A 26,736-nucleotide genomic window follows, 5' to 3' on the forward strand; every position below is an offset into this window, starting at 1 on the left:
AAATGAATGGATCTGCATCTACAGCTCATCTCTCATTCTAGGAGCTGAGCTGCAGTACGCTGGCAGCAGAGACTGCACAGTGGGCATAGCCTTCTGGTTCAGCTCCATACCCTGTATAGTTTCCCGCACTGAGGCTGCCCAAAACAACTGATCGGTGGGGATGCTGGGAGTTGGACCCCCACGATCTCATATTGATGACTTATCCTGAGCATAGGTCATCAGGACTGTGGCCCAACCAATTTAATAAAATCTCTGTATGTATCTGTGTGATGCTGGAGGTATACAGAGGTACAGAATGAGCACATAGATTTATATACTACACAGATCCATAATACAGCTGCATGTATGAGCACTTTTTGTCATAAAATGTTTTAAATTACTTGCAATCCAATATCAATATTTGTAAATTACATATTACTGTAATACTATCATAACATTACTATTGTCATTTATTATTTATTTATCTATTATTTTTGATTCAACCTTTTGATGCAAATCATGCATTGAGTCTTTTACTGGAAGGTTCAAGGATTGCTCTGTGAATGTGATCTCAATATGTATGAAGAATATGAAGAATGCAAGGTTTAAAACATTCACTTCTTCATTCCATTAATGCAGATGAAAAGTGAGCGACGAGGTGAAAATAGAGTTTCAGCTTCATCTGATATCAAACAGCTCATCGTCTCTATTGCTATCCGTTTAGAGGAACATGGACAGCATTCATCTCCTCTTCTTTTTCTGTAGACACAGTAGTCCTCTGCAAGAATTTGCCTTTCCCAGTGGATTTTATCCTCCTAAAATAAGAATACATAATAGAAACAACATTAACATTATAAAATATCCCACGGCTGTGGGGTCAGCAACATCTGAGCGGTTGTGAAACTACAACCCTTAGCATGTTCCATTCACATCTATGGGAGTTGCAAAAACAGACAACCATGCTGGTACCTGGAGCCCTCTTCTCTAAGGTAAGTCCCTTGTTTGAGAAGAGTGAATTACAAATGTCTGCTAGAAAGGAATGAGTGAAATCAATACTCTAAAGAGGTTGACAGGCCCAATACCAGTTGTATCAGTCTGCAGAATTTGGAATTTTTAACTCTATCATTTCCAAAAACACATGGCTTGGAGAGAAGATGGCTGGTCTTCTCTCCTATTGATTCCACTAGCCTCAGCTATTTAGTCTATGTGATGTCTCAAAAAAAACATGTGCTCAATAGAGATGTGCTTATAAACAAAGACCCTTTTTTTGGCCCAGAACATATTTGTAAATATTAATAACCAATAGCCAAATGCTATAAAGTTCTGTTTTTGGCCTATTATTTATTAAAATATAACTTTTATTATGGTCCTGTTTAAAATAAAATAAAATAAACAGAAAACAATGTGTGTTTATTTACAAACAAAGCCTAAGGCGATCCTTAACCTCTTAAGGAACCTGCCATTTTTCACCTTAAGGACCAGGCCATTTTTTGCAAATCTGACCAGTGTCACTTTATGTGGTGATAACTTTAAAACACTTTACTTATCCAAGGCATTCTGAGATTGTTTTCTCATCACATATTTTACTTCATGACACTGGTAAATTTGAGTCAAAGTATTTCATTTTTATTTAGAAAAAAAAATCCAAATTTACTAAAAAGTTTGAAAAATTTGCAATTTTCTAAATTTGAATTTCTCTGCTTTAAAAAAAGATAGTGATACCTCCTAAAATATTTATTACTTTACATTTCCCATAAGTCTACTTCATGTTTGGATCATTTTGTAAATTACATTTTCTGGATGTTAGAAGGTTTAGAAGCAAATCTTCCAAAACCCACTTTTTAAAGACCAGTTCAGGTCTGAAGTCACTTTGTGTGGTTTACATAATAGAAACCACACCATAAATGGCCCCATTTTAGAAACTACACCCCTCAAGGTATACAAAACTGATTTTACAAACTTTGTTAACCTTTTAGGTGTTTCACAAGAGATAAAGGAAAATGTAGATGACATTTCAGAATTTCACTTTTTTGGCAGATTTTCCATTTCAATCCATTTTTTTCTGCTAACAAAGCAAGGGTTAACAGCCAAACAAAACTCAATATTTATTGCCCTGATTCTGTAGTTTACAGCAACACCCCATATGTGGTCGTAAAGTACCGTACAGGCGCAGGAGGAAAGGAGCGCTATATGGTTTTTGGAAGGCAGATTTCACTGGGATAATTTGAACTTGCCATGTCACATTTGAAGACTTCCCAGATGAACCCCTAGAGTAGAAACTCCAAAAAAGTGACGCCATTTTGGAAACTACTGGATAAGGTGGCAGTTTTGTTGGTACTATTTGAGGGTACAGGTAACATAAAATAGCTGTTTTGGCACCGTTTGTATTTTTTATTTACAATGTTCATCTGACTGTTCATGTTCAGTTTTACATAATAAAGCATTTTTGAAAAAAATTTTTTTCAGTGTCTTCATATTCTGAAAGCCATATTTTTATTTTATTTTTTTTGGGCGACTGTCTTATGTAGAGTATCATATTTTTTGGTATGAGATGCCGTTTTGATTGGCACTATTTTGGGGTGCATATCACTTTTTGATCGCTTGCTATTACACTTTTTGTGATGTAAGGTGACAAAAAATGGCTTTTTTTACACACTTTCTATTTAATTTTTTTTTACGGTGTTCACCTGAGGGGTTAGGTCATGTAATATTTTTATACAGCAAGTTCTTACGGACGCGGTGATACCTAATATGTATAATTTTTTTTATTTATTTGAGGCCTCATGCACACGTTGTTCTGGTCCGCATCCGAGCAGCAGTTTTTGCGGCCACAAAAGATGCGGACAGCACTCCGTGTGCTGTCCACATCCATTGCTCTGTTCCATGGCCCTGCAAAAAAATATAACCTGTCCTATTTTTGTCTGTTTTGCAGACAAGAATAGGCATTTCTACAATGGACCGCCTGTTCCATTCCGCAAAATGCTGAAGGCACACGGGCGGCTTCCGTGTTTTGCGGATCTGAAATTTGCGGATCGCAAAAAACTGAATGGTCGTGTACATGAGGCCTAAGTTTTACACAATAACAGCATTTTTGAAATAAGAAAAAATCTCCATATTCTGAGAGCCATAGTTTATTTTTATTTTTTGGTCGATTATCTTAGGTAGGGTCTCATTTTTTACGGGATAAGATGATGGTTTGATGGCATTGTTTTGGGGTGCATATGACTTTTTGATCACTTGCTATTACACTTTTTGTGATGTAGGGTGACAAAAAATGGCTTTTTTTACACCGTTTTTATTAAATTTTTATTACGATGTTCACCTAAGAGGTTAGGTCATGTGGTATTTTTATAGAGGCGGTCGATACGGATGCGGCGATACCTAATATTTTCACTTCAACTTTTGGGGTCTAATCCCCTTTACAATGCATTACAATACTTCTGTATTGTAATGCATTGGCTGAAGTATATTACTCAATGTAATACACTTACAGCCTTCCTGCCTTTTAGTCACGGGTCAGAGCACTAGGGAAGGGGTATGGGTGTCTGAGGGAGACTAAGTGCAGCTGATGGGGTTAACTGCAGCTAATATTATATATTTTTTTCAATTGGTCTTTATTAGAAATGTTGTACCGTTGTCTTGTCAGCCTTGAGTTTCTCTAGTAGCAGGAGCTGATGGCTCCTTATCTCTGCTCTCTGACCTTATAAACACCACCATAACTAAATCCTTATCTTACTGATAAGAATGTGGCTCAGGCTACTTTCACACTGGCGTTTTGGCTTTCCGTTTCTGAGATCCGTATCAGGGCTCTCACAAGCGGCCCAAAACGGATCAGTTTTGCCCTAATGCATTCTGAATGGAAAAGGATCCGCTCAGAATGCATCAGTTTGCTTCCATTCAGTCTCCATTCCGCTTTGGAGGCGGACACCAAAACGCTTCTTTTAGCGTTTTGGTGTCCGTCTGACGAAACTGAGCCAAATGGATCCATTCTGACACCCAATGTAAGTCAGTGGGGACGGATCCGTTTTCTCTGACACAATCTGGTACAATAGAAAACAGATCCGTCCTCCATTGACTTTCAAAACGGATCCGTCTTGTTAAAGATAATACAGACGTATCCGTTCTGAACGGATGCAGGCGGTTGTATTTTCTGAACGGATCAGTCCGTGCAGATCCATGACGGATCCGCACCAAACGCGAGTGTAAAAGTAGCCTTAAATAAGGGTTTGTAACCTTTTAGTCATTTAGCTATAAGGGTTATTAGATGACTGGCACAAAAGATGCACACAACTAGAAAAACTGTTAACCCTTTGTGACAGAACGATTGAAAAAATCTTTTTTAGCTCAAAGTGAGTAAAATGCAATTTAAAAAAATTCCCCTGAATGTGTACATAGCCTTAAAGTTAAAGGGTCTATCCAGGGAACATAATCCTTTTAAAGGGGATCTCTCCCACCTCCTTCCCATGCCCCTCTTAGCAGTGATTGATGAGCTGCTCTGTATCTGCATACACAGCAGCCAGCCATCAGTCACAGAGGAGAAGGAGGGGGTGTATACCTCATGCACACAGCAGACTTGTAACTATGAGTCTTCTTTCTTTGATCTATCATACAAGATACTTGTGCTGCTGAGGCCAGTGATTGGCTGCAGTTATGTGTTGTAGTCCATATGACAATAGGCCCTGCAGTCCTGGAAACAAAGACTGGCGAGGAGCACCAAAATGGTGGTGCTGCAGCGGTATACTACCCGCAACAGCCAGAGGAATAAGTAACACAATGCATAGTGGTAAATTAATATAAAGAAGCATGTCTCTCACTGTAATACTGAACATGTCTTTCAATGTAATACTGACCATTGTGCTATTTTGAAGATTGCAAATATCACCATGATAGCCGTAATGGCGCCAACAGCAACATTAACACAAATAGTATATACACCTGTCGTAGAAAACAAGCAAAGGTTAGTAAAATCTAACCCAGGACCAGAAATTTATAACGAGTTATTACAGTTTTACGTGAAAGTCGTTCATTGACCCAAGACACAACTTGTTTTTCAGTTTTCAATTATTTTTTTTAATAAAAGATGGTAACCTAATACAAATGTTGACAAGTGTCCATTAAAGGGGTTGTCCCACAAAAAATATTCCACAGTTTTCAAACCAGCACCTGGATCTGAATACTTTTTGTAATTGCAAGTAATTAAAAATGTAGCATAGCCACTGAGTTATTCAATAAACTGTATCTGTATAGCACCACCTGCTGTTTATTCTTTTCTTATTTCTTTGTCCTGCTCACTGAGAAGGTCGCACATGCTCAGTTTAATCCTTCCACTGCCTCCTAAGCTGTGATAGGGAGAGCTGAGACACGCCCCCTGAGCTGCAGCAGAAAAGACACTCCCCTTGAGCTGCCAGCTTGATATAAATGTAGCAGAGCAATAAATGTGGAGATCTCTGGATCCATGTGAGGTACAGGGCTGGTTCTAGCTTTGTTAGAAATAGACTGTCATGTATATGACATGTATTTGTCATGTATATGATTTTCATTTTTTACATTAGTCATGGGATAACCCCTTCAAGCAATATGCCTAGATGTACTAATCACTCGAAAAAGGGGTGGGGATAGGAAGGAAGGGGTATGGCTTCACAGCAAGAGGCATGGATTAAGATGCACTTTTTGAGCCCAAATTGTGCCACAATTCTGGCATAAGATCCTGTCTCAAAGTAAGCCAACCAATAGTTGGTATTGAGCTGGACAACACTGTCTAGCTCTGCAGCAGATTTATCATCCAGCCCGGGATTCGAAATCTGCCCCTATGGGCGTCCGTCATATTAGGTGCCACATTGTATCTGTGTTTTCTTTCATTTTCATTCACACAGCACTAGTAACAACAGATTAATAGCAGTACCTGCACATGGTGTGACTTCTGCTTCATGTGACCCATCACTTTTTACAGAACGATTGTCATTCCTCTCGGTGCAGTTAATTCCTATATTGTAAGGCCAGGGAGCTGACTTGAACGTTTCTGTGAATACATATAACTATATACTGTATATACTGTTTGTATTGTCCTGCCAGTAAGAATCAACATATGAGAAATGGCTTTCTTCTCACCTGCACTAAACACATTACACATTTTGAAAAATAAGATTAAAGTAACACCAGGGGGCGCAATTCCATGTATGTAATACCAGAAATGGGAGCATAAAAAAAAATAATTACTGTAGTTGAAAATGTGCCATGTAATAAATAATCGTGAGACAACCTATCTAATGATGATATATTTTTAGCTGCATACTTACTGTTGATACATCCATCAGATAATTGTATCCACGCACTGGCATCCTGACACTGTAGAACTCCATGGCTTGTGTTTTCGGCATGACCATCACATTCAAAGATGTAATTAAATTCTTGGCCTACTGGAAATGTTGACTCAGACAAGTCTAGTTTTGCATTCTTTACAGTTGGTGGTGGACCACAGTAATCTAGAAAACACAAATGCCATACTTTTACTGGACGTAATTTACAGTTTAATCCTATACAATTAGAATTATCATTAGAATAACATGCAGATTCTAGTGGATTTGTATATATTTGATAGTTTATAACTATTCTGCCTGTATATAATCAATGCTTTTTATAAAAATGGTAGTGCTATGATCAAGACAAAATAGTCGTACACATCAGATAAATGGGACTGTCTGACCATTTAATGCAGGCATCCTCAAACTGCGGTCCTCCGGCTGTGGCAAAACTACAACTCCCAGCATGCCCGAACAGCCTACAGCAGGGATGCTCAACCTGTGGCCCTCCAGCTGTTGTAAAACTACAACTCCCACAATGCCCTTCTGTAGGATGATAGCTGTAGGCTGTCAGGGAATGATGGGAGTTGTAGTTTTGCAACAGCTGGAGGGCCGCAGGTTGAGCATACCTGGCCTACAGGTATCGGCCTACAGAAGGGCATTGTGGGAGTTGTAGTTTTACAACAGCTAGAGGGCCGCAGTTTGAGGATGCCTGATCTAATGTGTATGGGGGTTTCCCCTTTCTGCCCTGCCATCTGCCATTGGGTGTCCCCTATACACATCAGATTGATGTTAAAGTGCCTGACTCATTTAATTTTCAGGAAAATAAGCCACTTTAAGAGGTTTCCGCATAGACTTTCTCCTCATTCAGGACACATGCAGGCTTAGGCAAGCCAAGCTTGCATATGTATGGAGGAGTTGGGAGGGACAGTGGTCGGTCAAGCGAGTATTCAGCTGACAGCTATCTGTGTATGGCTAGCCTTAGGGTCCTTTTAAATGCGCAAGTCGAATTTTGCTAGTTTGCTACATGTATATATTGCAATTATTGAGGAGTGTGTATGTGGGGGGAGGGGGGTTCTTACAAACAATCTAGTGAGCAAATTCTTACAAACAATCAGGTGAGCTAATTTTGAACTAATTGGATTCATTACCAATTTCACAAAACGTCATCCTCCAAACCAATCTGAAGTTTTAGTGATTGTTTTTTCGGACTAATTGCGGAAAAAGGGCGCCCAGTGCCATTTGATTGTGAATATTGGTGAAGAAAAACATGAGGGAGAAAGATCACATGGATGATCACATGACACTAAGAGGAAGTGGGAAGAGGGTTTAGCCTGATTGGCTTAGAGGCTGATAGACAGTCTGGATCAGCCAATCAGGGGGCAGTAGGCAGACAGACTCTTATGCGAGCAATCTAGATGTACTAAGGAGACTATAGGGAGAGAATATGGAGATATATTGGGTAGATATATTTTAGGGCATTTGATCAGGGAAAGCTTTGAGGGAGTGAGGGGCTTGTTACCCATATGTATAACTGCAGCATAAACGATATCCCCCTGATATTTATCTTAGAGCAGATGCTCACCCTGATGCAACAAGGGACAGTGGGAGAAGAACAGCTTACGTGTTTTGCTGGCTGCCCTGTAGCGGTCCCATGGGAGAGGAAGTGACGCATGAGGAGCTGCCACTGGAGGAGGAGTCACTTGTGCAGGTGGACAAGGATGATGATGACACTGGCCATGATGACCAATCGTTTTAGTAGAGAGTGGAGCCAAAAAGAGCTTGCTGGTGAGAATGGCAAGCTGTATGCTTGCTTGCTTACGTACTGACAGGCGTACAGTGGCGTAACTATAATTCTATGGGCCCCAGTGCAAACTTTGGATTGGCCTCCCCATTATAGGTTTGAATTTTGCCTGCTTCAACGCTGTATATATTTCATTTTGCCACCTGACTGTATATACATGCCATGATAACGTGGCGGTGGAGAGAGTATGGGGATATGCGCAGCCGCACTAGCATTTATAATGCAAAGCAGAGGGGATTGGCTGAAAGCACTTTTGCCCCCCCCCCCCACCGGGCCCAGTCGCGGTCGCACCGTCTGCGACAGCGATCGTTATGCCCCTGCAGGCGTATAATTCACATAAAGCAATCTGATGATTATTGGATAGCCATTCTATTAGACCCTAACTATCAAGGCAAACTAGGGGAATGTGGCTGAGGCCGATGAATAGATCCGCCCTTGCTGATGGTGCTCCATCATATCACTGCCACCATCTGCCTGCCTACCATCATGTTCCGTACCATATGGTTTCTGTAGTTGCCATCATGCCATTGCCGCTGTCTGCTTGCCTACCATCATTGTCTGTATCGTATGGTTGCTGCCACCCTCATGCAACTAGTGCAGTCTATCTGCCTACCATCATGTTCCATATTGTATGGCTGCTGCTGCTGCCATCATGCTACTGTCTGCCTGCCTGCCTACCATCATATTCCTTACCACATAGCTGCTGCCATACTGCTGCCACCACCATCATGCCATTACCGCTGTCTGCCTGCCTAACATCATATTCCTTACCATATAGAGGCTGCCATAATACTGCCACTGCCATCATGCCATTACTGCTGTCTGCCTGCTTACCATCATGTTCTGTATCATATGGCTTCTGTCGCCATCATGCCACTACTGTTGTCTGCCTGCCTACCATCATGTTCTGTACTGTATGGCTGCTGCTGCCACTGTAGCTGCTACTCCCTGCTGCTAATCTCCCTACTGCCACTTCCATTACCTCTATACAGCCGCCACTATAACTACTACCCTTAAACAGCAGCACACACATCTACTGCCTTGTCTGTTTCACGTTTGGCTGCTGCCACTACTGCTGCGGCCTCATGCCACTATTACCATACCATTTCCACATCCACACTGTACTGCTGCTCCCAATTATTATTATGATCTGTTTGCATTTAGATTCTTCAGTAACAGAACTGTCTCATAATTGTTGTGTCACTATTGCACTGAAAAGTGGTGGCATCATAACAACAGGGACCCTGCCTTGTACCTCTAAACCTTCACCATCAAGTGCACCTCAACTGTCAGCAGGCAGGAGAACCGCAGAACTGGAGCGTGCTCGGAAGGGAAGGGTGCACCCCCTCAATGCACGGCGGCCCAGGAAGCTTCAGAACCAAGAGTATAACTACTACACCCATTCGGTCACCCACATTCATGCTTCTGCGACCTGGTTGCTGTATTTGTGAGCCTCTCTCCCTTATAGGGATAGGGCTGCAGTAATCCATGATTTTACCAAGCCTTAGGGTCCATTCACACGTCCGCAAATGGGTCCGCATCCGTTCCGCAATATCTGGAACGGGTGCGTTCCCATTCATTCTCTATGGGTCCGGAAGAGATGCAGAGGGCACACTATGTGCTCTCCGCATCTGCATTTTCGGAGTGCGGCACTGAACTTCCGGGCTTCGACCGGGAACTTCTGGCCTGTGGCTCCGCTAAAAAATAGAACATGTCGTATACTTGTCCGCAATTGTGGACAAGAATAGGCAGTTCTATGGGGAGTGCTGGCCGGGTGTATTGCGGATTACGGACGTGTGAATGGACTCTTAGCTCTACTACAAAATATTAACAATATTATTATTACTACCTCCTGTTGGTATAGTTTCATTCATAGTATTTGAGACTTCACAGTGAGATGAATCATTTCCGATCTCTGTATTTGTGGTTGTGCTGTCAGACCCTGCAATACAATCAGTAGATACAGTCAATGAGAATTCAATCTATGACGTCATTTATTACTACAAAACATAAAAATAATATGGTACTTCACCTCTTTGTGCACCTTGAAGTACATGTACATCATAGGTATGAGGCCGGTACAGTTGACACCTGCCTATTGCAGCTGGCATCAGAGGTGACCTTCCCTCAGTGCAATCACAAAGTGCCACGTGGTTGTCTTGGCGGTCAGAGCCTTGTGAAAGCCCCAAGACCTGCCATGTTAGAACTCCTATTATAGCTGTGTTTGACATGGGTGTAAGCAGCTGTACTGTGTGTTCCAGAACTGTGTTTGTTTGGTGTGTGTAGCAGTGCTACGTGTATATATGTCAGCTGTGCTTGTCAAGGGTTGTATGCAACTATGCAGTGTGTATGTCAGCTGTGTAGCAGAGTTGTGTTTATTAGGTGTGTATAGTAGTGTTTGTTTGCATATATGTCAGATGTGTAGCAGAGTTGTGTTTGTCATGTAGTGGATGCAGCTGTGTAGCAAAGCTCTGTTTGTCAGATGTGTATTCAGCAATGCTGTGTGTGTTAATGACCTTGACCCCTCCACTTCAATAAAGGGAATCTGTCACCAGTTTTACACTGTCCTCACTTTTAAATCCTAACAGCTCCAGCATATGCCAATGAGTCCCCATAATTATGAGCTATGAGCTCATGAAGCTCATGAATATTAAGGACTCTTTATTATGCATTGGAGCCAGTGCAAGATTTTGGCAAAATGGCTGGGTCAATTAACGAAAGTGACCCAGCATTGTGCTAAGGGGATCTATCACTAGTATATGCTGCCCTTAGTTAATACACCATAAAACTGGTTATAGATTCCCTTTAAACCTCCAGGGAAGAGTTAATAAGTAGAATTTTTTTCAAAATTATTGTTGTCTAAACCTGGGGTGCGTCTTATAGTCAGGTGTGTCTTATAGTATGGAAAATACATTATATAAGAGGGGCACTTGACACCTAATTGTTTATACTGTAGAGGACACTGTGGCTGCACTCACCAGCCGGAGGGTGGGGGTTGAGGAAGAACAATGTCCCGCCACTCACTCGCCAGTGTAGGGGAGAACGGCTCCTGCTACATTCAGTCAGCGCCCAGATTGAAGCACTGGGATGTGTGGGCAGTATCAAGCAGGGCAGGGAAAGAAAGAAGACGTCTCACCAGAATTCATTCCACTGTGCATTCAGCAGTTTAGCTGAGAATGGCTCCTGCTACACTGACCTGCGCGTTTGGCTCAGCTGCTCCTGCTTCACCAACCTGTGGCTGGCCGCTCCTTCTGCATTCAGCACCTACATCGAAGCGATGTTCAGTAATGTATAGCATGATGTCGGTGCTGCAAGCACAAGGGGGTCCATGCTTAGTGGCTCTTGTGCCAAGCGGTTCCTGCTGCCTAAGCGCAAGAGAGAGGGGAATTCCACCAGTGTCTATGAAAGTAGATATTAAAAGGGACTTCCAAATTGGTTTGTCCTGAACATTTTGTGTATTCAAATAGCTGATGCCTAGACAGATTATAGTCAGTGCCCTAGAACAAGAATTATGCCCTTAAAGGGGTTGTCCGGGTTCAGATCTGAACCCGGACATACCCACAATTTCATCCAGGCAGCCACCCTAATATGAGCATTGGAGCATTTCATGCTCCGATGCTCTCCTTTGCCCTGAGCAGGGAAAAGGCATTTTTGGAGCCCGGTGACGTCACCGGTATTAATTAGTGGGCTTTAGCACTGCCCTAGCCTGTTAAACAGCTAGGGCAGTGCTAAAGCCGGTCCATCAGAGCCGGTGATGTCACCGGGAACACTGCTGGGCGAAAGCCTCCACCTAGCAGTGTAAAAACACAAGCACAATAGCCCTTGCCCTGCGCGATCCAGTGAAGGGCAAGAGAAAACATCGGAGCATCGGGGGCTGCCTAGGTGAAAATGTGGGTATCCCCTTTAAGTGGATGTAGTTTTATATCAGTCACCATCCTGGGAGGGACTATCTTCTAGTATTCTCATATTTCTGGACTTTTCTCATTTTTTGCTACCAGAATTTCTGGACTATAAAAGACAACTACGACATACCATTCAAAATGGTACTGTATTAGCATGGCCTAATTCTATGCATCTGTCCAAATTCAGTTGGGCACAACTTAAAAAGCTTGGTGTATGTTTGGATTGTAACTTAGGAAGTCTGAAGAATCCTCTAGTGAATACTTGTGGGACGTTTCCCTTTAAAGGTTTTTTTTCCGATGGCCTGTCCTCCAGGAAAGGCCGTCAATATCAGATCAGTAAGGCTCCAAAACACTAGTCAAGCATTTGAGAGTAGAGTAGAGTAGAAATTGGCGCTGGAGGAGCTACACAGCTCCGCCCATTGTGTAGTGGTTGGAGCTGGTTACTGCAGCGCTGCTCCCTTTTGAAGTCAATGGGAGCAGTGGTGCACTAGCCGGCTCTGTACACTACACAATGTGACTAATCCCTCATGAAATAGAAAATTCATACTTACCTCTGGCGCTGCATGGGCATGGTCACGTGCTCCGCTTCAGCCAATGACTGGCTTCAGCAGTGATGTGCCACTTGTGCCACATCACTGCTGAAGCCAGTTATTGGCTGCAAAGGAGCCTGTGACCATACATATGCAGTGCCAGAGGTAAACACTTCGGAGACTGGAACATGGACACAACAGAGGCAGCGATTGGGACCAGAGTGGCAGAGAGAAGTTTAGTATGAACTTTCTGTTTCAGGAGGCAATTAAAGAAGTCATTATTGTGGGAAAACTGCTTTAAGCATTCTCTCCGGTCTGCCGCAGTACACATGTTTTATTATGCACTCACAAAGAAGTAGAAATGACTCATCCTAAATTAATAACTTACTGCGGCAATAGCAAAACTCTGATATCCACCTATTATTTCCATTAGAATTATCACACGTGTAGGTCAGATAGTTGGTAATGCCAGCAAAGTGGTCTGGATCACAGTTGTATGTCAGTTCTGTACCAGCCAGAAACCTTTCAGCAGTCAGGTTTGTGATGGCTGAGTCTGGGGGATAGTTACACATTTCTGTTGAAAAGGAAATACATAAAGACTTTTATTTAGTCATGCTTTTTCATTTGATTATTATTATTACCATTATATATGATCATTATCATACAGATAAGGTGCAATTTTTTAAATGATTGCATTATACTCATTTTGGGCTAAAAATACTTTTTTCAATTGGTCTTTATTAAAAATACTAAGCCGTTCATTCACAGGGTTAAGTTTTTTTGTAGCTGTGTGAATGTATTTTTTTGTGCCTGTCATCTAATAAACCTTATCTCTCAATTACTAAGAGGTCATGAACACTTATTTAGGCCATGTTCTTATCAGTAAGATAAGGATTGAGTTTGTGTTCATAGGTCAGAGATTAGGTCAGCTTAGCTGCCCCACAGAGCAGAGAGAAAATTCAAATCTTGGTGCTAGAGAAACTCAGCCCTGAACAGAGAAAAGAGATCCACATTTTTAATAAAGACCAATTGAAAATATGATTTTAGCTCAAAATGAGTTAGGGCTTTTTCACACGATTGATTGATAATGCTGCGTGCCTCTCTGTGATCTTTTTACTACAAAAGCACAGTGAGATAAAGTTGTCAGCGTGATTTTGTAGTAAAAAGATCAGAGAGGCACGGAGCATTATCAATCATGTTAATGCTCCGTGTCTCTGCTGTCCGGAGCGGGGCTTGGCACTCTTTCACGCAGCAGATTACCCGCACAGAATCCGCTCGTGTGAAAGAGCCCTTAGGGATCCAAATGTTTAATAAAGACCAATTGAAATAATGATTTTTGGCTCAAAATGAGTACAGTGCAATAATGGGAATTGCCTCCAAAGGTGTAAATAGCCTATGTACCTGTCATTCTCGAACAGTTATCAGAATAAAGCTGGATTTACACAGGCCCACTGAGTGGCCGATTGTTGGGACGTGTTCCTTCCCGACAGTCGGCTGCTCATTCAGTGAAGGAGACTGCTGTTTAGACAGCACAATCTGCTGCCCAGAAGCCATGACCGGTGGAGCCTGCATAAACAACAGGATCACCCGATAAATGCTCATTCATGGGGTGATCGGTGGCACATTTACATGACCAGATTGTTGGAAATGACCACTCGCAGGAACGGGTGTTCCCGATAAAATGGGTAATTTTCGGGCCGTGTAAATGCACCTTACGAATTTTGGTGCAAATTTACTAATCCTGTCTAATATTTAGACAGCCTAGACTTTAACCAGTCAAATTTATCACATTGGCTTACTTTATTTGATAGCATTGGTGCATCTTGCTTGAAGGTAGCCACTTATGTCTAACTTTACAACATTTTTTGGTTGTTTTATGTTGCGTAAAATTTTTGCCACAGCATTGGAGCACACAGATCCATTTTAAGCCATACCCTTTCCTTATAAGCCATACCCCTTCTATAATGAGGCACAAAAATAGTCTAAAAACAGACAATATTTATTGTGCAAGGTAATGCTACTTTCACTCTAGGGTTGGCTTTCTGTTTGTGAGATCCGTTCAGGGCTCTCAAAGTGGTCCAAAACAAATCAGTTTTGCCGTAATGCATTCTGAATGGAAAAGGATCCGCTCAGAATGCATCAGTTTGGCTCAGTTCAGTCACCATTCCTCTCTGGAGGCGGACATCAAAATTCTGCCTGACACAATAGAAAACAGATCCATCCCCCATTGACTCTCAATGGTGTTCAAGACGGATCAGTCATGGCTATAGAAGACATAATACAACCGGATCTATTCATGACGGATGCATGGGGTTGTATTAATGTAACGGAAGCGTTTTTGCAGATCCATGACGGATCTGCAAAAAACGCTAGTGTGAAAGTAGCCTAAGTGTACCAGTGTTCTGGTGCACATTGAGACAAGAGTTTTATCTCATTAGTAAATCCCCCCTACTATGGTGTACTTGAGAAATAAAAGTATTTCTGACCTACTGTATATGTTACATGCATGATACATTTTGAGTTTAACTTTATTTGGCCATGAATCTGCTTGGAAGATCATTCAGGATAAGAGAGAGTAGGGATAGAGACAGGTTTCAGATGGAGTTCACTGTGAATGGGACAGAGCAACTTGCAATGTATGTGATAGGAAATGGGAGCAAAATTTGTAAGATTTATTGGAAAAATGCTTTTTTACACCAAAATAAGCACAGTGCAATAATAAGCTAACAAATTCATAGCTGTCCATATCCTTTAAGAACATTAAAAATAAGATTTTATGTTGAGGACATTATGTGGGGAATTTACCAAAACTGGCGTTTTATACCCCTGTCTTAGTCTAAAGTGCACTGCGGTAAGATGCAACAAATTTGTGAAATGGTCAGTCTACTTTCAAAAAACCTTGCATAAATCAACAGTATAGGGGATATAATAATGGTTATAATATACAGTACAGACCAAAAGTTTGGACACACCTTCTCATTCAAAGAGTTTTCTTTATTTTCATGACTATGAAAATCGTAGATTCACACTGAAGGCATCAAAACTATGAATTAACACATGTGGAATTATATACATAACAAAAAAGTGTGAAACAACTGAAAATATGTAATATTCTAGGTTCTTCAAAGTAGCCACCTTTTGCTTTGATTACTGCTTTGCACACTCTTGGCATTCTCTTGATGAGCTTCAAGAGGTAGTCACCTGAAATGGTCTTCCAACAGTCTTGAAGGAGTTCCCAGAGATGCTTAGCACTTGTTGGCCCTTTTGCCTTCACTCTGCGGTCCAGCTCACCCCAAACCATCTCGATTGGGTTCAGGTCCCGAGACTGCGGAGGCCAGGTCATCTGGCGCAGCACCCCATCACTCTCCTTCATGGTCAAATAGCCCTTACACAGCCTAGAGGTGTGTTTGGGGTCATTGTCCTGTTGAAAAATAAATTATGGTCCAACTAAACGCAAACCGGATTGAATAGCATGCCGCTGCAAGATGCTGTGGTAGCCATGCTGGTTCAGTATGCCTTCAATTTTGAATAAATCCCCAACAGTGTCACCAGCAAAGCACCCCCACACCATCATACCTCCTCCTCCATGCTTCACGGTGGGAACCAGGCATGTAGAGTCCATCCGTTCACCTTCTCTGCATCGCACAAAGACACGGTTGGAACCAAAGATCTCAAATTTGGACTCATCAGACCAAAGCACAGATTTCCACTGGTCTAATGTCCATTCCTTGTGTTCTTTAGCCCAAACAAGTCTCTTCTGCTTGTTGCCTGTCCTTAGCAGTGGTTTACTAGCAGATATTCCACAATGAAGGCCTGATTCACGCAGTCTCCTCTTAACAGTTGTTCTAGAGATGTGTCTGCTGCTAGAACTCTGTGTGGCATTGACCTGGTCTCTAATCTGAGCTGCTGTTAACCTGCGATTGGTCTTCCTTTCCTGGGGCGGTCCGCATGTGAGCCAGTTTCTTTGTAGCGCTTGATGGTTTTTGTTACTGCACTTGGGGACACTTTCAAAGTTTTCCCAATTTTTCGGACTGACTGACCTTCATTTCTTAAAGTAATAATGGCCACTCATTTTTCTTTACTTAGCTGCTTTTTTCTTGCCATAATACAAATTCTAACAGTCTATTCAGTAGGACTATCAGCTGTGTATCCACCTGACTTCTCCACAACTCAACTGATGGTCCCAACCCCATTTATAAGGCAAGAAATCCCACTTATTAAACCTGACAGGGCACACCTGTGAAGTGAAAACCATTACAGATGACTACCTCTTGAAGCTCATCAAGAGAATGCCAAGAGTGTGCAAAGCAGTAATCAAAGCAAAAGGTGGCTACTTTGAAGAACCTAGAACATTACATATTTTCAGTTGTCTCACATTTTTTGGAATGTATATAATTCTAGTGTTAATTCATAGTTTTGATGCCTTCAGTGTGAATCTACAATTTTCATAGTCATGAACATAAAGAAAACTCTTTGAATGAGAAGGTGTGTCCAAACTTTTGGTCTGTACTGTATGTTATTAGAGAAAAATACATTTTTCTACACGTCATAGCTCTTTTTCATCCCTCATCCATCTTCTACTCTAACATTAACTCTGAATTCTCTGCTTAATCCATCTTGTATGACAGATTGTCATCTTACTCAAGGATCACATTACAGCTGCCTGTAGAATGCTATGGAAGAGGGTAGAGAGACACAGATACAGAGGCTGTAGCAGCTAATCTTGTTATATCTCACCCAAGGTGTTTTATTCACATCAATATTGCTAAGTACTTCTCAATAATGTCCTATATTCTGCTTTTGAGTGAGTGAGAGAGAGATAGGAGCAGAAGCTCCTGCTTTCTCCCTGCGTAGTCTTTGGGAGACATCATAGCAGTTAATCTATACCAAGTAGTTTTGGGACAGCTGGGAATTAGTCATAGAGCATGCAGAGGGGAAACTGCTAAAAGATTTGCCTTTGCATGGGGCATAACAATAAATCTATACTGGCTGAAATATGATTAATGATAATGCAAAATAAAACTGACTCTCTAGACTTCTTTTTTTTAATTTATTTTTAATAACTTTCTTTTTTGGATGTAAAAGGCAAATGGCATACATTTGAGAAATCACATTGTATGCAGTATACAACTATGTCTCAGGCATATCACATAATGTACATCCTTTTATAGCATATGATTACATTTGAAGAAGATATTCATGTCAGTTCTTATATCCCCCCCCCCAACATCCCCCCAACTAGACTTCTTTTTGTTGAAAAATTGTAAATTACATAACAATGTAGGCTATATTTGATTGTTATATACAAATCCAGATAGTCTCCAAAGTACACTGTCCACTTGGAAATCAATCATCCACTGTCCAGAAGATTTCAACCACACCATGTGCTGTCCACATCCGAATGTCCATTCCGCGGCTCGGCAAAAACGAGGACATGTCCTATTCTTGTCAGTTTTACAGACAAGGATAGGACAGTTCCATAGAGGGATGGGCGTACTGTCCGCAAAATGCAGAACCCACACAGACAATAACCGTGTTTTGAAGATCTACAAAAACAACACAGGACTTGTGCATGAGCCCTAAACAGTTGTGATGGGTGCTGTGGGGCACCACATGGCAGGCTCCAAAGTAGCTGCTACAGATATGTCCATATATGCAATGCATAATGTATTCGCTACTGGCTACCAAGAAATAGAAATTGTATATGTTCTTGGGACATCTTCGAATAATCATGGGTATCTAATACTGGGAACCAATGAAGTTTGAGTAGAGGTGAAAAACCTGCAGTCTCTGGGCTGCATGCTGGGAACTGTTCCAGATCTTACTGAGTGAATACTTATATTTCCTTTACGCTGTGCAGCAGCAGGGGCACAAACCTCACAAGCTAACCCAAAAACACTCTTATTATATTCCTTTACTGGTCTCTGGTTATCACCAGATATATTGGCATTAACCCCCTATCTGCCCTAGAACACCAGGGATACTGACAAGAACTCTTTCACTTCCCTAGACCACCTGGGATGCTGATAATTTCCCCCTTCATTTTCATCAGCAGGGATACAGACATTGACTCTTCCACTGCCCTAGACTTTGATTCTGTAACTACTATTTATCTGGATGCTAGGTGGTCTTTCATGTCTGGCAGCTTAAAGGCAAATCATTAGAGTGCTGCATATTAATATTTATTATGCAGCATTAATGAGATGGGGGGGTTTATAAAGCTGTGAGTTGTGAACAGTGCTGGCTTCATACGAACAACTGGAGCTACATACAAGATACATTTTCAGCACTGTCATAATAATATATCTATATTAGGGACGCTCAATTTGTGGCCCTCCAGATGTTGCAAAACTACAACTCCCAGCATGATCTAATTGCTGTAGGCTGTCCATGCATGTGTCACGGCTGAGGATGGGGAAAACCCTCAGCCGTGCAATGCCAGAAGATGTTAGGCTGCTCGGCCAGGACGACAGGATTAGGGAGCAGGTCACCTCCTAAAGCGTCCCTAACCTGACCCTAACTCCTAGCTGCATGGGCCGACCTTTAAGGTAGGAGGACCCATGCTCAGGAACCTCGGATCCCTAACTCACCCTCCGACCGGTCCCTGAACTAAGAGTCAGGGTAAGACGGCCTATTCTTTCTGGACACGGAGGAACAGGGGTCTCACTGGCCAAGCTGCAGGGAAAAGGGGGAACACTAACAGTCTTACGGATATGGCAGGTGAACTGAACTAGTTCCACCTACCTGCCACAGCCTTGCTGACTGGATCCCTGTGCTGGCAAGCTGATGTCCACAGAACATGAAATGAACCCAGCAAACACATATCCACGCACAGGAATCCAGATCCATAAGCTGCACCAAACAACAAAGGAAAATCCCAACTGAACATCACGAAGACATCACACATAAATATGACATAAACTTAATGTGACATAAATCTTATGACCACAAGGGTGGCCCCCACTGGCAGGTGGAAAACACAGGAGGCTGCTCCAGCTAAGCATGGCTGAAGCAACCCTCAGACATGTGCTAAACACTGAGGCTTTATAGGCCCAAGGAGCCACACCCAACAAAGACACCCAGAGCCCACACACACTGGCAAGGGAGTTAACCCTTCCAGCACCAGGGAAGGGAAACACAAACTTAAAGGGAAAGTGTCCAACCCAAGAACACACTGTGGCTGTTGCCGCAGGCAACGACATGGGTGGCAACCATGTCCTGGGAGTCAGTCTGAAGGCCGGGACACTGCCACCACATGTACACGTCCAACCAAACGTTGCCACGGGCAACCACAGTGAAGGGAAGATGTCAGTGCACACCACACATAACACAGAGTGCACACCAGACATACAAAAGTGCATACATACACGCACACAACTCCAAGGCAACCGCACACATACCTGTTGTCCGCGGCAACCGCACCTGAGGCAAACAGCAAAATGCCTCCAGCTGCGGTTGACACAACAACCCAAACCGCGGGCAACTGTATGCGGCTCCCAAGGAGTCACGGCCATAAACATGGTCGTGACAGCATGCTGAGAGTTGTAGTTTTGCAACAGCTGGAGGGCTGCAGGTTGAACATCCCTGATCGATATGAAATGAAGATGAAGGTAAAAGATTACTGTGTCTTTAATAGTCACAAACCGAGATGGAAGTATCACAACATTATCTTAACCACTTCACATCCGGCCATTTCCCCCTTCCTGACAGCCATTTTTTGCAAATCTAAAGTGTCACTTTATGTGGTAATAACTTTAAAATGCTTTTACTTATCCTGGGCATTCTGAGACTGTTTTCTTGTCACATGTTGTACTTCATGACAGTGGTAAAATTGAGTCAAAAAGTTTCATTTTTAATTATAAAAAAATACCAAATTTATCAAAGATTTGGAAAAAAATCATCAAATTTCAATTTCATCTTTTATAATAGATAGTAATATCTCCAAAAATAGTTATTACTTTACATTTCCCATATGTCTACTTCATGTTTGGATCATTTTTTGAATGTCATTTTATTTTTTGGGGACGTTAGAAGGCTTAGAAGTTTAACCCCTTAAGGACCAGGCTCATTTTCACCTTAAGGACCAGGCCATTTTTTGCAAATCTGACCAGTGTCACTTTAAGTGCTCATAACTTTAAAACGCTTCGACTTACCCAGGCCGTTCTGAGATTGTTTTTTCGTCACATATTGTACTTCATGACACTGCTAAAATTGGGTCAAAAAAGTTAATTTTTTTGCATAAAAAAATACATTTTTTACCAAAAATTTAGAAAAATTAGCAAATTTCAAAGTTTCAGTTTCTCTACTTCTGTAATACATTGTAATACCCCCAAAAATTGTGATGACTTTACATTCCCCATATGTCTACTTCATGTTTGTAGCATTTTGGGAATGATATTTTATTTTTTGGGGATGTTACAAGGCTTAGAAGTTTAGAAGCAAATTTTGAAATTTTTGAGAAATCTTCAAAATCCCACTTTTTATGGACCAGTTCAGGTTTGCAGTCATATTGTGAGGCTTAGATAATAGAAACCTCCCAAAAATGACCCCATTCTAGAAACTACACCCCTCAAGGTATTCAAAACTGTTTTTTCAAACTTTATTAACCCTTTAGGTCTTCCACAAGAGTTGATGGCAGATGGAGAAACAATTTTGAAATTTCTATTTTTTGGAAAATTTTCCAATATAATCAATTTTTTCCAGGAGTAAAACAAGGGTTAACTGCCAAACAACACTCAAAATGGGTTGCCCTGATTCTGTAGTTTGCAGAAACACCCCATATGTGGTTGTAAACTACTGTTTGGCCGAACGGTAGCACATAGAAGGAGGGGAACACCATATGGGTTTTGGAAGGCAGATTTTGCAGGACTGGTTTTGTTTATACCATGTCCCATTTGAAGCCCCCTGTTGCACCCCTAGAATAGAAATTTCAAAAAAGTGACTCCATCTAAGAAAGTACACCCCTCAAGGTATTCAAAACTGAGTTTACAAACTTTGTTAACCCTTTAGGTGTTCCACAAGAGTTAATGGCAGATGGAGAAACAATTTTGAAATTTCTATTTTTTGGAAAATTTTCCAATATAATCAATTTTTTCCAGGAGTAAAACAAGGGTTAACTGCCAAACAACACTCAAAATGGGTTGCCCTGATTCTGTAGTTTACAGAAACACCCCATATGTGGTCGTAAACTACTATTTGGCCGAACGGGAGCACATAGAAGGAGGGGAACACCATATGGGTTTTGGAAGGCAGATTTTGCTGGACTGGTTTTGTTTATACCATGTCCCATTTGAAGCCCCCTGTTGCACCCCTAGAATAGAAATTTCAAAAAAGTGACTCCATCTAAGAAAGTACACCCCTCAAGGTATTCAAAACTGGGTTTACAAACTTTGTTAACCCTTTAGGTGTTCCACAAGAGTTAATGGCAGATGGAGAAACAATTTTGAAATTTCTATTTTTTGGAAAATTTTCCAATATAATCAATTTTTTCCAGGAGTAAAACAAGGGTTAACTGCCAAACAACACTCAAAATGGGTTGCCCTGATTCTGTAGTTTGCAAAAACACCCCATATGTGGTCGTAAACTACTGTTTGGCCGAACGGTAGCACATAGAAGGAGGGGAACACCATATGGGTTTTGGAAGGCAGATTTTGCAGGACTGGTTTTGTTTATACCATGTCCCATTTGAAGCCCCCTGTTGCACCCCTAGAATAGAAATTTCAAAAAAGTGACTCCATCTAAGAAAGTACACCCCTCAAGGTATTCAAAACTGGGTTTACAAACTTTGTTAACCCTTTAGGTGTTCCACAAGAGTTAATGGCAGATGGAGAAACAATTTTGAAATTTCTATTTTTTGGAAAATTTTCCAATATAATCAATTTTTTCCAGGAGTAAAACAAGGGTTAACTGCCAAACAACACTCAAAATGGGTTGCCCTGATTCTGTAGTTTGCAAAAACACCCCATATGTGGTCGTAAACTACTGTTTGGCCGAACGGTAGCACATAGAAGGAGGGGAACACCATATGGGTTTTGGAAGGCAGATTTTGCAGGACTGGTTTTGTTTATACCATGTCCCATTTGAAGCCCCCTGTTGCACCCCTAGAATAGAAATTTCAAAAAAGTGACTCCATCTAAGAAAGTACACCCCTCAAGGTATTCAAAACTGGGTTTACAAACTTTGTTAACCCTTTAGGTGTTCCACAAGAGTTAATGGCAGATGGAGAAACAATTTTGAAATTTCTATTTTTTGGAAAATTTTCCAATATAATCAGTTTTTTCCAGGAGTAAAACAAGGGTTAACTGCCAAACAACACTCAAAATGGGTTGCCCTGATTCTGTAGTTTGCAAAAACACCCCATATGTGGTCGTAAACTACTGTTTGGCCGAACGGTAGCACATAGAAGGAGGGGAACACCATATGGGTTTTGGAAGGCAGATTTTGCAGGACTGGTTTTGTTTATACCATGTCCCATTTGAAGCCCCCTGTTGCACCCCTAGAATAGAAATTTCAAAAAAGTGACTCCATCTAAGAAAGTACACCCCTCAAGGTATTCAAAACTGGGTTTACAAACTTTGTTAACCCTTTAGGTGTTCCACAAGAGTTAATGGCAGATGGAGAAACAATTTAGAAATTTCTATTTTTTGGAAAATTTTCCAATATAATCAGTTTTTTCCAGGAGTAAAACAAGGGTTAACTGCCAAACAAAACTCAAAATGGGTTGCCCTGATTCTGTAGTTTGCAAAAACACCCCAAATGTGGTCGTAAACTACTGTTTGGCTAAACGGCAGGACATAGAAGAAGGGGAACGCCATACGGTTTTTGGAAGGCAGATTTTGCTGGACTGGTTTATTTACACCATGTACCCTTTCAAGCCCCCTGATGCACCCCTAGAGTAGAAACTCCATAAAAGTGACCCCATCTAGGAAACTACGGGATAAGGTGGTTGTTGTTTTGGGACAATTTTTGGGGTAAATTAGATTTTTGGTTGCTCTATATTACTCTTTTTTGAGGCAATGTAACAAAAAAATTTAATTCTAAAATTGTTTCTACATTCGCTATTTAGTTTTGTGGAACACCTAAAGGGTTAACATAGTTTGTAAAGTAATTTTTGAATACCTTGAGGGGTGTAGTTTCTTAGATGGGGTCACTTTTTTGGAGTTTCTAGTCTAGGCTACATCAGGGGGGGCTTCTAATGGGACATGGTGTAAAAAAAAAAAACTGTCCATCAAAATCTGCCTTCCAGAAACCGTATGGAGTTCCCTTCGTTCTATGCCCTGCCGTGCGGCTATATAGCCATTTACGACCACAAACTACAGAATTGGGGCAATAAATGTTTAGTTTTGTTTGGCTGTTAACCCTTGCTTTATTACCGGCAAAATGGATTTAAATTAAAATTTTGCCCAAAAATAGGTGTTTTGGCACCGTTTTTATTTTATATTTTTAACACCGTTCATCCGAGGCGTTTGGTAAAAAGTTATTTTTATAGCGACGACTTTTACGCACGCGACGATGCCCAATATGTATGGCTCTCAGACTTTGGAGACACTAAGCAGGCATCCTAAAACTGCGGCCCTCCAGATGTTGTAAAACTACAATTCCCACCATGCCCTGATGATGGCTGTAGGTTGTCTGGGCATGCTGGGAGTTATAGTTTTACAACATCTGGAGGGCCGCAGTTTGAGGATGCCTGCACTAAAACTAATATTTTTTGGGGAAAGAAAAATTGTTTTCGTGTCTCCAAAGTCTGAGAGCCATAGTGTTTTATGTTCTCTAGTGAACTGTTGGGGATTATAAAAATTTAGTACTCCATGGAAGTGTGATACTCCCTGAAGCAATCGATAATGCAGAGGCCCGGATGATCGGGGCATGTGTCACATTGAGTTGTGGTGTCCTTCCGTATCCCCCTCTTGTGACACACTCTGCACTTTTTTTGGGTTCGTCCCTTCTTTCCAGTATGGGGGACCACACCTGGAAAGTGTTGGCCAGGGACGATCCGGGCGCCTCCAGTTCCCGAGGTACTCCGGCCTGCTCTTTCCCAGTCCGAAAAGATCAGGTCTTTGAGGACTGCCTCATAGAATTGGAGGAATGTCCCTGTGCTGCCAGCGCTTCGGGATAGTACAAAAGAGTTGTACATGGCAACCTGCACCATGTAGACCGCAACTTTTTTGTACCATGCCCGGGTTTTGCTCATGGCGTTATATGGCGTGAGGACTTGATCAGAGAGATCAACTCCTCCCATATACCGATTGTAGTCGACGATACAATCGGGCTTGAGGACCGTTGCCGCGGTACCTCGCACAGGGACTGGGGTGGTGCTGTTACCGTGGATTGTGGACAGCATAAGGACATCCCTCTTGTCCTTATACCTGACCAGCAACAGGTTTCCACTGGTAAGTGCACGGGTCTCACCCCTGGGGATAGGTACCTGGAGGGGGTAGGCAGGGAGGCCGCGTTGATTTTTCCGCACGGTCCCACAAGCGAACGTGGATCTGGCGGCAAGGGACCTGAACAAGGGAATGCTGGTATAAAAGTTGTCCACGTACAAGTGGTAACCCTTATCCAGCAGTGGGTACATAAGGTCCCACACGAGTTTCCCGGTAACACCCAGAGTGGGGGGACATTCTGGTGGTTGAATCCGGGAATCTCGCCCCTCGTACACACGAAATTTGTAAGTGTACCCTGAGGTACTCTCACAAATTTTGTATAGCCTCACGCCATACCTCGCCCGCTTTGTGGGAATGTATTGGCGGAAACTGAGTCTCCCCTTGAACGCAACGAGAGACTCATCAACCGCGACCTCCCTTCCAGGTACGTAGGCCTGCTGAAATGTGGCCCCAAAGTGATCGATGACCGGCCGTATCTTGTACAGCCGGTCATAGGCAGGATCACCTCGGGGTGGACATGCTGCATTATCGGAATAATGCAGACATTTCCGGATGGCCTCAAACCGGTGACGTATCATGACCATACTGTACAGTGGGGTCTGGTACAGGATGTCCCCACTCCAGTATTGCCTGACACTGGGTTTTTGGACTAGACCCATATGCAGCACGAGGCCCCAAAATGTCCTCATTTCGGCTGCACTGACCGGCGTCCAGCCACCGGGTCTAGCCAAAACTGAGCCTGGGTTTTGAGCGACGAACTGTTGGGCGTACAGATTCGTCTGCTCCACCATCAAATTCACCAGTGGGTTACTGAAAAAAAAACTAAAAAAGTCTATTTCAGTAAACCCCACTGTGGGAATCTGGATTCCAGGATTGCCAGCGAAATCCGGAATCTCAGGCTCAAAGTCCACTGGGGGACACCAGCTAAGTTCATCGGCAGGGGGCTCCGGTGAACTTATTTGGTGGGCCGGGAAACCAGTACGAACCCCAGGGCGGCTCGTACTAGGGTGGGCCACAGGATCCCTAGCATGTGTGGCCCCTGGCTCCGCCTGGCGGCGTCTCCGCTGCCTTGGTGGCTCATCGTCATCCGATGATGATGAGGAGGATGCGGATGACAAAAGGAACGTGGGGTCATCCTCATCCTCACTGGGGCTCTCAGAGTCGGAGGCAATCTGGGCATATGCCTCCTCGGCCGAGAACACCCGGCGGGCCATGGGTGTGTGTGTGTGCGTGTGTATGTGCGTGCGTGTAAACCTTTATTCTATGTGCGTGTGTGTGGGGGCACGGGTGTTCACGTACTAAAAAGTCCAGGCAAAAAAAAGTGTTAGGAAAAAAAAAAAAAAAAAAAGTTCAAACTTGCTGATCTGCGGTTCAACGCTGATCAGCGGTCGGTGGGGTGGTGGGGCGGGCGATGCGCTAACAGTGGACGGACGCTAAAAAGTGCCGGCCAGTCAGCGCACGCAGAAAAAAAAAAAAAGTGGTGGTGGGGGAATGGTCTGGTGGTGGGGGGAGGGGGTTGGTGGGGGGGGGGGGGGGCTGGTGGTGGGGGGATGCGGGGGGGGCAAGTGGCAGGGGGGGTCTGGGGTCTGAAAGTTGAAAAAAAAAAGTTTGGAATAAATGTGCTTTTTTTTTTTTTTTTTTTTTCTAACTTTTCCCTTCTATCCCTGCCTAAAGGTGCCTCTCCCTCACTGACCCTAACCTACCTGGGTGGCGATGGGTGCAGGAGGGTGATGGATGCCGATTTAGGGGGACACAGGAGCTGGTGCTGGACGATGCTGCACGGTCAGGGTGCTGGACAGGAAGAGGAGGGGAGAGAGGAGCGCAGGAAGTTTGAAT

General features: G+C 42.6%; 1 protein-coding gene across 1 annotated transcript in view; it reads right to left on the reverse strand.

Annotated features, from left to right (window-relative positions):
* Window positions 1-267: 267 nt before the first annotated feature.
* Window positions 268-26,736, reverse strand: part of LOC122925382 — a 62,322-nt gene continuing 35,853 nt past the window's right edge. The window contains exons 2-7 of the mRNA XM_044276737.1: window positions 12,903-13,088; window positions 9,932-10,024; window positions 6,276-6,461; window positions 5,882-5,998; window positions 4,830-4,914; window positions 268-794 (exon numbers count right to left, since the gene is read on the reverse strand). Coding sequence (XP_044132672.1) covers window positions 692-794; window positions 4,830-4,914; window positions 5,882-5,998; window positions 6,276-6,461; window positions 9,932-10,024; window positions 12,903-13,088 — 770 coding nt within the window. The 3' untranslated portion in view covers window positions 268-691. The remainder of the gene's footprint in view (window positions 795-4,829; window positions 4,915-5,881; window positions 5,999-6,275; window positions 6,462-9,931; window positions 10,025-12,902; window positions 13,089-26,736) is intronic.

This window comes from Bufo gargarizans, chromosome 2, assembly GCF_014858855.1.
Source record: "Bufo gargarizans isolate SCDJY-AF-19 chromosome 2, ASM1485885v1, whole genome shotgun sequence".
Taxonomy (NCBI): Eukaryota; Metazoa; Chordata; class Amphibia; order Anura; family Bufonidae; genus Bufo; species Bufo gargarizans.